This window comes from Terrapene carolina, unplaced genomic scaffold, assembly GCF_002925995.2.
Source record: "Terrapene carolina triunguis isolate 2854851 unplaced genomic scaffold, T_m_triunguis-2.0 Scaffold374, whole genome shotgun sequence".
NCBI lineage: Eukaryota > Metazoa > Chordata > Testudines > Emydidae > Terrapene > Terrapene triunguis.
This window is the reverse complement of record NW_020664725.1, coordinates 18390842-18404100: the sequence shown is the minus strand read 5'-3', so window position 1 is coordinate 18404100 and position 13259 is coordinate 18390842. Positions and strand designations below refer to the sequence as shown.

The window sequence follows — 13259 nt, the reverse complement described above, 5'->3', positions numbered from 1 at the left end:
GCACTTGGGGCAGGGGCAGCAGCAGCATGTGGAGCCCCCTGGCTGTCCCCATGCAGAAGGGGGGCATGCCACACACAGAGTTGAGTACACCCACTCCCCTGCTGGAGCTTGAGGACCGGATATGGCCCCCCGGGCTGCAGTTTGCCCCTCCCTGGTGTAAGGCAAGGGTAGGTAAACAAGCTGCATCAATTCAGCCCTCAAGCTCCTGCTAGGGAGCAGAAGCTGGGGTTTGCCTTGCTCTGGCTCTCCCACCAGCAAGCAGGGTCAGGAGCAAAGGGGGCTCTGCAGCTCCTAGTGGCTGGGAACCATGGCCAATGGGAGCTGCAGGGGTGGTGCCTGTGGACAGGGCAGTGCACAGCAGAGCCCCCAGGCCACACCTCTACATTGGAGCTGGAGTGGGGACATGCCACTTCTCCAGGGAGCTGCTTGATCTAAGCACCGCCTGAAGCCTGCACACCTGAACCAACCTCCTGCCCCAACCCTGAGCCCCCTCCCACCCTGCAAACCCCTCCGGCCCAGCCCAGAGCACCCTCTTACACCCCAAACTCCCCTCCTGCACCCTTAACTCATTTTTGTTTGCACCCCAACCAGAGCCCTTACATCCCCATTCCAATTTTGTGAGCATTTATGGCCTGCCATACAATTTCCATACCCATATGTGGCCCTCAGGCCAAAAAGTTTGCCCACACTGGTGTAAGGGAACATGTCTTATTTCAAACCTATTTTAAAAAGTCACAGTTGATATTTATAAGGAAAGTTCATGCTATGTTGCACTTATAGACATCAGTGCTTGGTTATGGTCAATTGAGTCTGGCAATGAATATACTAATGAGTTTTTTAATAAATTCAATTAGTGTTGATTTATATGGCAGTGAATAAACACTTGTCCAAGCATCATCCAGAAGATTCCTTACTTGCGGAAATGTTTGTTCTTTTGTTTAAATATAAATACAATGGAAGTTACTAAGGGCCTTATTTGGCACCTATTAATCAATTGCCAGGTATTGAAGGGCTCACGATTAAGCCCAAAGGAGGTATGTATAGGCTAGACTAAACTCAGGCCTTGTCTACACTATACGGGGGGGGGAGGGGCAGAATCAATCTAAGTTACGCAACTTCAGCTACATGAATAATGTAGCAGCTGTTAACATGCTTAGATCTACTTACCAGGGGGTCCACACTACATTATGTCTCCCATCCACTCCCCTTGTGCTTCTTGGCCAGGTGGAGTACAGGAGTTGAGCAATCTGCAGTCGATTTAGTGGGGCTTAACTAGACCTGCTAAATTGACCGCCGATGCATCAATTACCACACATTGATCCTCAGTAAGTGTAGACAAGGGCACCTTATATCCCTTACCATTTTAGCATTATTTCTTGTATTGAGTTATTCTTGTTACTGTATTCAAAAGAGCTTGCTTATACCCTTTGGGTAAACAAGTTGCTGAAACAAACCACCCAAAAAGATAGCTCACAGGAGAAACTCCAAATAGGATTGCATCCTCTGAACAGGCATAACTACTCAAATTACAGAGTTTAATATTTTAAGTTTTGTTTTCAGATCCACAAGGAAAATGGGATGCGAGTGTAAATTAAGAGACTCCACCTAAGGAAGGATAACAGTGCAGCAGCCAAGTCCATGTTTTTTCTGTCAAACTTCTGACCGTACAGGAATCATGCCAACTGCAAGAGCTGCTGGTGGGTGGGAATGATGTGTCTATCGGGCATCATTGAGCTGCCTTGCAACACTGAGGATACGCTTAGCACCCTTGCTCAGCAGTAAGCTGGCTAGTTCAACACCCAGGTTCTCTGCGGCCTCTTGAGCATGACGAGGAATGTTCTTGGCTGTGATGCCAACATACTGTGTATCATCATTGGGTCCCTCTTCATTCTAAAAAAAAAAAAAAAAAAAAAAAAAAAGATACTGACTGCAAAACAGCAGGGAAACCTGGGGTTAAACAGTAGGTTGCCATATACAGTTTTATAAGCCTTATCAGAGAATATTGTAAAGACGACTAAAGATTAAGGACTGGACTGAAAGAAATATAGTAAAAAGGCCTGTTTTTGTCTTTTTCATTTGACTTGAAGTTTGAAGGTTAAAACCAACTGAAATTAAGAGGCATTTATTTATTTACCTGCTGTGGGTAGTTAACACCAGTCTGCATAGTGTCCTTCAGGCTATCTGATCCATCCAAGCTGTAGACAGCTCCTGTCAAATACAACTGGGCAAAACACAATAAAGGTATGTGGCATCTGTGATGACCAACCCAAGCATCCCCTTTTTAAAAATTAAGATTTCTGATCTGAGGCGGAAACTAGTAAGAGTTGGGGAAACCATTCTGCCATTAACTCCCATGTGCCGTTGGAAAAATTGCTTCCTTTCTGGCTCAGTTTAGGCCTACAGGTGTATTTTGGGGCTTACCAAGATCCTATGCTTAAAGGGGCTAGTCATCACATTATTGATCATCATGGCAGAGCAATCCATGTAACCCAATTGTTGTCATTCCTTAATGGGCCGAAGAGGGTTGCTGTTCTGGCATGGGAAGCTTGCAAGCATGTTGCCTCCGCAACCCTCCTTGCCCAAGAGATAGGAGACAAGTACCATTTGTTTGAAACCATGATTTCTTCTTCGAGTGCTTGTACATGTTGATTCCAATCAGGTGTGTGCGTGCGTACGTGCACAGTAGCCAGAAGATTTTTCCCTAGCAGCAACCATAGGGTTAGCCTGGGAGCCCCCTGGAGTCGCACCCTCATATCGCCCAATATAGAGCCCTGCCGACCTGCCACCCCCTCAATTCCTTCTTACTGCCAGTGACGGTAGCTGTAACTTGCCTTGCTCTGGCAAGTGACCTAGCAGTTTGATTCCTGTTGTACTCACCTTGTTTATTCAGATAGTGTAGTGTAATTTAGTATAGTTAGTTGTTGTGACGATGTGGGACTGTTCTTAATGTTTCCTCTGAATACTGTGTGGGTGCCTCAGTTTCCCCTATGCATTTCTTAAGTCTCCAGTGTGCATAAATGGCCGACACTGTATCCTGGCAACAAATGGTTACTCACCTTCTCGTAACTGTTGTTCTTCAAGATGTGTTCATGTCCGTTCCAATACCCACACTCCTCCTTCTCTGTCGGAGTAGCCGACAAGAAGGAACTGAGGGGGTGGCGGTTCGGTAGGGCTCTATATTGGGCGCCATGAAGGCGTGACTCTAGGGGGTGCCCATGCTGACCCTACGATTGCTGCTACGGGAAAATCTTCCAGCTACCGTGCACGCACACACCTGATTGGAATGGACACGAACAATATATCTCAAAGAACAACAGTTATGAGAAGGTGAGTAACTTTTTTCCTGCATGACAGCACCCTCTATTTAAGTCAGGCTTCCTTTCTGTAGGGTAGTGTTTATATTTAATCTTGGGGAAGTTTTATCTATTATTTATCAAAGGAATAGGCTTTCTAGCCCCAGAAAAAGTTTTATCTACAGAGGGGATGAGAATCACCACTCGTAATTATTGAGAGGGTAAATTAGAAGATTGCTAAGCCTTATCCACAAAGTTCCCTCATGTTTTCCCTGACACAGGGATTTTTTTTTTTTTCTTAGCTGTGTTATTGCTACACTTGTGTTGGCCTTGGTTGTTTGACCCTGCCCTACACAATGTTGTTCTGGTGGATTCAGCGTGGAGATAGCAAGGCTATCCTCAGCTGCCAAGTATGCTTGCTGGAACTATTTTCATGTGGCAGGGAAAAAGTGCATGTTGGAAAAATGCTCAGTGATGAACCCAAATAAAATACATTAAGTTCTGCTCACCTGGGAGTCTTTCAGCATGGAACTGACTGCTACGGGAACACTACATCCACCCTCCTGAAACAAAAAGCACAGCAAACAGGTAAAAGTTGATGTCAAGGTTCCTATGTGACACACCATATCAGGACCCTTTGAAAAGCCTGTAGAACACAGAGTCAGCCATGTACAGAAGAATATCCGTACACACACAATCAGTTAACAGACACTTGAATCTAGTCTGTATTTAGCAGTTGAGGTAACGAAATCTAGCAGGTTTCTGATACCATGGTGTTTAACAATACTACGTAATCATTTACTTCTTCTCCCAGGAAAGAAGTAGACAGAAAAGTGATGGTACCAAACCTACCAGGTGTCTCATAAAGGCTCTCTCAGCAATGCAGCACAGCACCGTTTCCCCATCATGCAAGGCAGATACCATATCCAGTATCTCTTCGTCTCTAGCTCGGACCTCTACTGCTAAGGCACCCTGAAGGAAGAGAGAAACACTGTCCTCAGTCTTCATGCATCTCTAGTCTGCAGTCTGTTAGTCCCAAACCAGTAAACCTGCACTGTAGTGCTCTACCCTCTATACACACGCAAATCCCATTGCTATAACACACATGGCAACAAGATGAAAGCAGAAAGAAAAAGTTGCACATTACTAAACAAGTGAGCTGCAGGATCACAGCTTCAGACTGATTCTTATCAGCTTGTTCTATATAGATGCTGACTCCTACTTTCATTAGTATGCTCTTGAAAGGCCACATCTCAGGAGTAGAATGATCACTTATAACAGTGATGACGTGCTAGCCTTTAATTAACCACAGTACGCTTCCCAAATGCGGCATGCCTACAGAACAGCAGCCAGAAAAGGTGCAGAGTTGAAAACACAGTTGAAATGTTTGGTTGTAACACAGCAACTGGCTACTCCGCTGGCTTTTCATTGCATACCTGCCCAACAGCATAAAGGCAATCTTCAGGGTTTAGGATCTGGAGAAAAAGCAAAGATTAGTTAATATGTTGCAGTGCTAAATCCAAGATTATGTACAAATTTTATTTAAAATGCTCCAAAGAGCAGCAATTCAGGATGAAACGGAAATGATTTCCATAAAGGAAGTGCAGTACAATGGTTATAGCAAGGAAGTGGGAAGTAACAACTCCTGGGTTCTATACCCAACTCTGCTATTGTATGTACTATCTGGGGATGGTCATGCCCCAGCCCTGTGCCTCAATTTTCCTATCCATAAAATGGGTATAATGGTACTTATTTCATTGGAGATTGTAATGTTTTATCAAAATTATCAGATGTTTCTAAAGTGCCTGTTCATGAAGGATTTGGGCACTATAAAGGGCTCTGAAGTTTTCAGATGGACAAATGTTATTGACACATGGAAAGAGTTGTGCTGAATGCATCTTTGGAAGGGAAATGCAGTGAGTGGAACCCTCACTCCAATGCAGCCTAATCTCAAGATAATGCATATATGGATTCAGAGCAGATGTTATGCTCATCCATGATGGGGCAGCTAAGGTTTCTGAAAGGGAATGGGTTAAGAATCTGGAAGTGAGTCGAATTTCCCACTGTGCTTCTCCTCACCTGACCAATACGATTCTCCCAACCCATCCTCCTCAGTCCAGCAGCAGCCAGAATTATGGCACTGAAGTCCTCCTTTTCATCCAGCTTTTTCAAGCGGGTGTTTAAATTTCCTCTCTGCATAAAGGGTTAAGTGAGAAGCACAGAAACAGCAATCTCCAAATTGGGACACTTTGCTTGCAGATCCTAACTCAGCCACTAGAGGCTGCTACTGCTGCAATCACCAAAGGCTGTCACTCCTACAGCTAATCAGCCTGCTCTCTTCCTCTCTGCTTGGGCCTTTCCTCCCTTACCTCTCGTCCCCCAGCAGCAGCAGTTACTCCCCACAGGGGATGGGGCATGCAGTGTCATATACAAGTAGGTCAGGCTTCTGGATCAAACATAGATCAACTACAGAGCTTCCTTCTCTGAGGCTCTCTACACTACCGCGTAAGTCGACCTATGCTAACGTAGCTGGAGTTGACATACCTTAGGTTGAGTTACCGCGGGTGGTCGACGGGAGAAAATCTCCCGTCTACTTACCTTACTCTTCTCGTTGGGGGTAGAGTACAAGGATCGACTAGAGAGCGATCTGCAGTCGATTTGGCAGGTCTTTACTAGACCTGCTAAATCGACCGCCGGTGGATCAATCTCAGAGTGTGGATCCCTGCTGTACTGTAGACCTGCCTTGAGAGAGACACCACAGATGTGTCTTCCAAAAAGATCCTTTAAATACACTGCCAGGTATGGCTGGGTTAGCTTAAACAAGGTATGTTATGCACGGGGCCACCTACTGGCTGAGAAGTATAACACAGTGTTCCAAACATGCAGCAAAGCACTACGGAAAAGGGGAAGATTCCCCCACAGAATGAAAGGAAAGGGGGAACTTTAGTAAGAATGAGAACTCAAGAGAGGTGGGGCTGGGGGAAGCAGGCCTGCCATCTGCTCCTGGAGCAAGACTGCTGCAGTACACTGCAAAAGTACTGATACACAGTATACTGCATAAGTACTGATCACTTGAAGAGAAGGAAGCCACCAAGATTTCCTCCGGACCTAAAGAAGCCACCAACAGATTGGGGGGAGTTTGAGGTGTGTGGGGGGGGGGGGGGGGAAGGAGAGTAAGCAGTGGACTCCACAGGTTCAGAGAGACGCCACACTAACTTGCTTTTCAAGAACATTTGGGTCTCTCCCAGCATTGCTGTAAGATGGATTTTCCCAAGGTTGATGCATATTTGTGCTCTCCTAGGGTTTTTCAGTTTGGGTCAAAAGCATCACCAGGTACTGATACGACACCATGATGCAACCAGATGGGACGAGGAAGGCAGGAGCCAAAGGAGAGTGGACTTCTAAGAACAGCCTGAAAATAGTACCATTCACCAGAACGTGCCAACAGGCCTTGTGGGGCCCTAGCTGTCTCCAGTCACTTGCATAATTGAGTTGAGGAACTATCCTGGAAAACTTGTTCAGATGGTGGCAGATGGAATTTTGCTGTGAGCTGTGAAGTAATCATTTGGACACTGGCTCTTTGGGGCTGGGACTGTGGACATGTCTCATGCAGCACTGAACATGTCAGCAGCTGACAAATAAAAATTGTGCAGAATTAAAAAATAAGTTAAAGGGACAGAGACTGGGACAACAGAGCCTTTCACTGCTGGTCTGAATCCCACCCAAGCCATTAGTGCCTGAATTGGAATGAGTTGTGTCTCTTATGCCAGTTCCTCCTGTGAAGTGTATCTGCCTCTGAGAAGCTAGACTAATATTGGGCCCTTTCTCAGCGGAAAATACAGGGATTGAATGGGCCTGGGAGAGTAAACTCCACTCTCATAGTAGTTTAGGAAGGCAGCATGAAGTTAGTTTGAGCAGAGGACTGGAAGTCAGGAAGCCTGGGTTCTAATCATAGCACCAAAGTGCTAGAGAAAAGCCAACTGTTATTTATTGAGATACCACGCCCGCACTCTGCCAGGAAAGGATACAATATCCTTGAATTCCAGCTGAGGGAACCGCCTTTTGAGCTGAGCTGCTCGCCGAAGTGAACTGGTTCCAATCACGCTTCAGAGGAAACAAAACAAAAAAAAACCCAGTGAAACAGAATTGGATTCATTCACTCACCTTTAGCTGGGGACAGGTTAGGAGCTTCCAGGGAAACACACACTACCTTTTTAAACTAGTCACAGAGCATTTGGGGATCTATCCATCATTCATATTGGCAGAAGGAAAAATGGAGAGATTTAACATGAGGCCTAACTAAATCTAGATATAACCAGACTACCTAGTGGGTGAAACAGTCTCTGTGGTAGGTTGTTAGGCCTTTGCAAAGCAGTCATTAATCCTTGTTACGGATCTCTGACTCCTCAGTGGGTCACCATCTACAGAATGTAGCAATCCCCAAGCCCTATTTTCTATTTTGATAACTGGAATAAACTGGTTTGGAAAGCAGGGATAGCAGTCCTGGATCACGGAACACATGTCTGGGTGTGCAAGGTGAGGTCTGATAAATAGGTCCTGGAAAGTGCAGAGGGAGAGCTCTCTTGACAGCACCATGTATATCTGGACATCAAGGGGGGCTGCCAGTCTGACCAGAGAGAGGACTACTTTCAAGGGATGTATGCTACTCACTTTTCTTTTTATCCCATAAAAAAAGATGACAAGTCATCTCTAGTTTAGCCTGTGTGAAGTGTAAATCTACATCTGTGTAAATCTAAATCTGAAGCAAACAATTTATTTTCTTTTATTTCTATTTTCTGTGTTTTAATTAAGATTACGGACATCTGGGTAATTTCAACACAGACATCCCCAAAGAGAAAGGAACCCTGTAACCTCTAAGGAGAGGGACTTAAAGAGTAAATAATTTCTGGAACTAGCCCCCCATCTCAGGGCTTGTACACACTAGTGCTTGTAGTGGTATAACTTAAGTCACTCAGGGTGTGAAAAAGCCACCCCACTGAGCGATGTGAGTTAGCACTGTCCACACTGGTGCTTAGGTCAGTGTATGTTAGTGGGAGACACTCTCCTACCGACACAGCTACTGCCGCTTGGGAAGGTGGAGTAATTATGCCGACGGGAGAGCTCTCTCCCGTCGGCATAGACTGTCTGCACTAGCAGCGCTACAGCAGTGCAGCTACATCAGTAGACCTGCACTGCTGTAGTGATTCTAGTGTAGACTAGTCCTTAGTCTGAGTCAAGAAGCATGGACAGAAAAGTCTGCTCCCACTGAGTCGTGTTACCATCAGAGTGGAGTAGGTGAATGCAACCGGAGAAGCCAAAAGACCGAGGAGAGGGAGTTGGCTGTGGTGTGGGTCACAAAAACACTGGGCCAAGTTCACCCTGCTTTAAGTCCCTTGACTTCAATGGAGATCCAACAAAGCTGAATGTCCTCTGTGTCAGTCAGGAGAGGGAGGAGGATTTTAGTGTGCAGAGTGCTTTGAAGATATGAAGTACTAAGAATTCATTCTGGGGGTTGTGGAGGATTTAGAAAATGTCAGACCTCAAAGCATGACTGGAGAGATGAGAGGTCAGCTCTCGCTCATTTATTCAACAGCAGCAATTCTTTCCCATAGCGATAATTATGGTTCCTGGGATTCTTATTAAGTTTTTATTCCTTTATTGCTAATTCCTACAAATGGTTCACTTTAACTTTAAAAAAAAAAAAAAAAGACGACACACACTGAAAACACCTCTTAATCTGTGCAAAGGACAGATGAAAGTCTGGATGTTAACTGTATTAACACAGGGAGTTCACAAAGAATAGTGAAGAGCAGGCAGTTTTGGTATTGAGAAGTCTAAGCCTATCCCTTTTCACCACCCCATTTCTTCAATAACAACTCTCCCATCCCCTCACCTCTTTTCAGGAAGGCTGTTGAGGGTTTTCCCATAGTTCTTGGGATGAAAAACGACAGCATCATGGGGGTTTTCCCTTCTACAAAGAAATACAGTGTAGACAAGACATCATTCCATAGGATGTGGTTAAATGGAAACAGTTCTGCTCATGGTCCTTAGTGGAGGTGCCTCTAACTTCCTTATTCTTAGTCCAATACAGGGAGCCTCTTTTTTCCTTTTCCATTTTTCCTTCTAATTAATCTAGAGCTGGTGAAGGTGCTGGTTTGACAATTCTAGACAGTCGATTCTCTACTCATCTACAGAGCAGGCACAGCACAAGCCGCGGAAGGGCAAGCTTCCCAAAGGCACCACCCTCTGTCAACATGCTTAATCCTGACCTGGAGCCCACCCAACCCCTCTTTAAGAAAAAGAGAGGGGGGGGGTTCAGTCTTCACAGCCCATGGTATTTGGGCTCTCGCTCTCTCCTGAGACAGGCAACAAGATGACAAGCACAGTGGCAAGTTGTGCAATACAGTTACCTACACAAAGGGAAATAGATTGAGACCGACCAAACTCATCACACAGGATGCCAACAGTAAAGAAATGGTCCTTCTGGGGATTTTAAAACCGCTCAGGAAGTCAGGCCTCTCAATGCACACTTACTTGCAGATGGCCCCAATGGTGAAGCCAGGCGGGAGCGAAGTTGGCAGGTCCTTCAAGGAGTGAACAACCAGGTCAACTCTACAAGTCAGAGGAGAGAAAAGTCAGAGCATGGTGTGGGTGAAGGAGCCCATGGGGCACCTGCAAGATGCCTGCAAATGATCTGAGAAATAAAAATTCCACACTGGACTTTAGTCTAGAAAGGGGGGCTGGAAATTAGGAATCCTGGGTTCTATTCCCAGTTCTACTAATTCACTGTGCAACTTTAGACAGGTCACTTCATCTCTCTGTGCCTCAGTTTTTCCATCTGTAACATTATGATGTCTATCTCCCGGGGGTGCTACATCATAAATATTTGCAAAGTGATTTGAAGAGCCTGGTGTGGGTGCTGAAGACCCCTGGGCACATTGCACAGACACCCATCACCCTTGCAGGACACAGAGCTCAGTGGATCCGACAGCCCAGTCAGATTTAAATAACTACTTTTCAGTTAGCAGCAGCCCAGAGCTCGAGCTGCCTGCATCACTTCATACCACTGACATGGCCATCAAAAAAGGGCTTGAATCCTTAGAGCCTGAACTCACTGGGAGTATTTCCACTGACTTCAGTGGGAATTAGATCAGCCCTTAGATGATGAGGACCCAAAGGGGAATCTTTAATTTTAATCCAAATTGAGACAAGTCCCTTGATCCATGTGCATCCCATACCCTCGCTGGAACATGAGGTAAAAAACAGCAGTCTCCCTCAGTCACAACTGACATCTGAACCCAGGTTTCCCACAGAAATAAGTTACCCCAAAAGAGGCTTAACCCTAATGCTTCCAGTTCTCCTGCACTGTTGGTAGTGAGTACAATTAACAGGCAGGAGGCTTTGGAGACTGTTTAATGCTAACCGTGAATCTGAGGCATCTACTGAAATGTCTGAATTCAAAGTGTATGTGGCCACTCAGTGGTGTGTATGTAACAAATAATACTGTTGCTCTAAAAATACCACAGGTTGCAGGGAATTGGTTCAACCAACACAAACATTACTGATTGACATGACACATTTTTCCTTCAGCCATGTAAGCCCAACTAAAACAGTCAGGGGAAGGAGACAGAGACTATGGATAGCACATTTCACAAGCCTATCATTCTCTAAAATGTTCTAAAAGAAATTTGAATTACAAACAAGCCACTAGAGCAGGCCTGCACAACATGTGGCCCAGGGGCCACGTGCGGCCCACGTGGGCTCACTGTGTGGCCCGCGGGGGGTGAGTAGGCAAGCGGCGGGTGAGGGAGGGGGGCTGAGGAGGCGAGCGGGCGGGTAGCGGCGGGGGGGCAGGTGAGCAGGGGGCTGAGGAGGCGAGCGGGCAGGCAGTGGCAGAGGTGCAGGTGAGCCGGTGGTGGGGGAGGGGGGCTGAGGAGGCAAGCGGTGAGTTGGTGGCTGAGCTGGTCTACTGATCTGGTCTGGCTCCCATCCCCTCTCCAAGGGTTGCAGCTGTCTGGAGGTGCCTGCCTTCCATGCCTTCCTCATTCACACCTCATTCATTCAACAGGGCAATTGATTACAAAGTGGGGGGGAAGATCTTATTCTACTTCTAGCAAAAAGACATTTTTCTTTTACCTTAATTATACTACCTTAGGAGCCCGCTATAACATATTACAAAGATTCAATACTGCTGTTTTGGTGGGGTGGCGCTGGGGAAGGAGGGTTTGTTTCCGTGGGGCGGGCAGCGCTGGGGGTGTGTGTTGTGTGTTTCAGGGGGGTTCGGCGGGGCCGGGGGGTTCGGCCCTCAGCTGTTTTCTTTGGAGTAATATGGCCCTCGCCGCTTTACGAGTTGTGCAGGCCTGCACTAGAGTGTGAATGCTTGTCTTGATTTCAGATGCAGACAGAATCTGCAGCACTGCCCGGGCCATTCCATGGCTTTCAGTAAGCAAGAGAAAGGTTCAGAGCTCTTACTCATTTCTTTCCAGTGCATTTTCCAGCTCCTTGGTAAAGAGGCTCTTCTCTCCAATCTAAACAGGGAGGGAGGAACATGAAGCATATTACCAACGTAGTCACATATAGCCTCACTCAATTCAAAGGAGGAAGAGGTCATTTACCTTGGAAAGAGCAGTGTCCAGGATCTTGTCTCCAGTTGTTGACATGGCAACTGTTCAAAGAGAGAGCTTTTTAAGAGCAGCGATACAGAGAGATCGGATAGGCCCAGACTCTGTAAGTCTCTGTGCGGTATGCAGCAAAGGGGTACATGGCTGCTGCATTCTAGTGCCGGTGTGAATGCAAGCTCCATGTAGCAGGAATATTCTAGCAGTACTCTGCACTAAGCAGGAGTAAAGATTAGGTCTTCTGGAAGTGTGCTGCCTTATTCCCAAGAGCACAGAGTAAGGAAAGGGAAGGCCATGAGTGTGTGTGTGTGTCTGAGGACAGTAGTTTTAAGCAGGATCCTCATCACACTAACAAGACACTTTGCTTTGAGCACCATCTCTGGCCTCACTCCTGCTACTGGGCAGGTGCTCAGCAGCCATCCAATCAATGCAGCATTGGGCTCCTGACTGCTCCCGGTCTGGTTTATATAATTTTTTACTTTGCATTTGAACATGAATATATGGTGCATCTAGCTTGGAGCCAGACTAATGCATGGTTACTCTATGGAGTGACAGTATCATAATCTGTATAGAAACTTGGGAACTCAATGCTCAGCAGTACATGGAATCCATCCTCTCCTTGCTCTGCAGACATTAGCATCTCTTGTCCAGTCACATTCGGATTCTCCACTTATGCAAACGCCACAATCTCTCTTCCTTGGGCCAAGGGCTTCTTGCATAACAGATAATTACACATCAAACCATCCCACTCCAGCTGCTCCCTGCCTCTGAGCAACATTTGAACACCTACCAATCTCAAAATGAAGGTTGAGGTATCGCTTGCGGAGCATTTCCACTACACTGTCTGTCTGAATCCGGGCCAGCTGCAGTTTAAAAACAGAAGGCAAAGTCCCATGTGAGATGGCATGTGTTCAATACATCAGCCAAAGGAAGCTTTTCTATTCTTAGACATAGTCAAATGCACTCACCAAAGCCTCCAAAACACAAGCATTAATGCAAATAAATAGAAGTCCTAGCACAGTGCTACACAAACCCTACCCCTGCATAATGATCACAACACCCAACAGAAGACAGTATTACCATCCCTGCTTTACAGATGGAGAAACAGAATTGGAGTGACCTGCCCCATGGTAAGACTGTGAGTCAGTGGTAGGGTCAGACCAAATTTCTTCAGTTAGAAGTAGTGGTTCAAACAGGGGACTGGAAGTCAGAATTCCTGGGTTCTATTTTCAGCTCTGCCACTGACTTGCTATGTTCTGTGGCCAGCCATTTCAGCTCTTTGTGCCTCAGCGACATTATGTTTAAAGTGGAGATGGTATTTACCCACCTAATTGGAAGGGCTGTGGCT

At 46.1% G+C, this 13259-nt stretch overlaps 1 protein-coding gene across 3 annotated transcripts in view; it reads right to left on the bottom strand.

Annotated features, from left to right (window-relative positions):
• Positions 1 to 1521: 1521 nt before the first annotated feature.
• Positions 1522 to 13259, bottom strand: part of HMBS (hydroxymethylbilane synthase) — a 21580-nt gene continuing 9842 nt past the window's right edge. For all 3 annotated transcript variants that reach the window (XM_026657981.2, XM_026657982.2, XM_026657980.1), the window contains 12 exons: positions 12702 to 12774; positions 11909 to 11958; positions 11766 to 11821; positions 9828 to 9905; positions 9187 to 9264; positions 7322 to 7397; positions 5373 to 5486; positions 4730 to 4768; positions 4146 to 4265; positions 3803 to 3856; positions 2135 to 2221; positions 1522 to 1890 (listed from right to left, as the gene is read on the bottom strand). In XM_026657981.2, the coding sequence (XP_026513766.1) occupies positions 1717 to 1890; positions 2135 to 2221; positions 3803 to 3856; positions 4146 to 4265; positions 4730 to 4768; positions 5373 to 5486; positions 7322 to 7397; positions 9187 to 9264; positions 9828 to 9905; positions 11766 to 11821; positions 11909 to 11958; positions 12702 to 12774 (999 nt within the window). In that variant the 3' untranslated portion in view covers positions 1522 to 1716. The remainder of the gene's footprint in view (positions 1891 to 2134; positions 2222 to 3802; positions 3857 to 4145; positions 4266 to 4729; positions 4769 to 5372; positions 5487 to 7321; positions 7398 to 9186; positions 9265 to 9827; positions 9906 to 11765; positions 11822 to 11908; positions 11959 to 12701; positions 12775 to 13259) is intronic.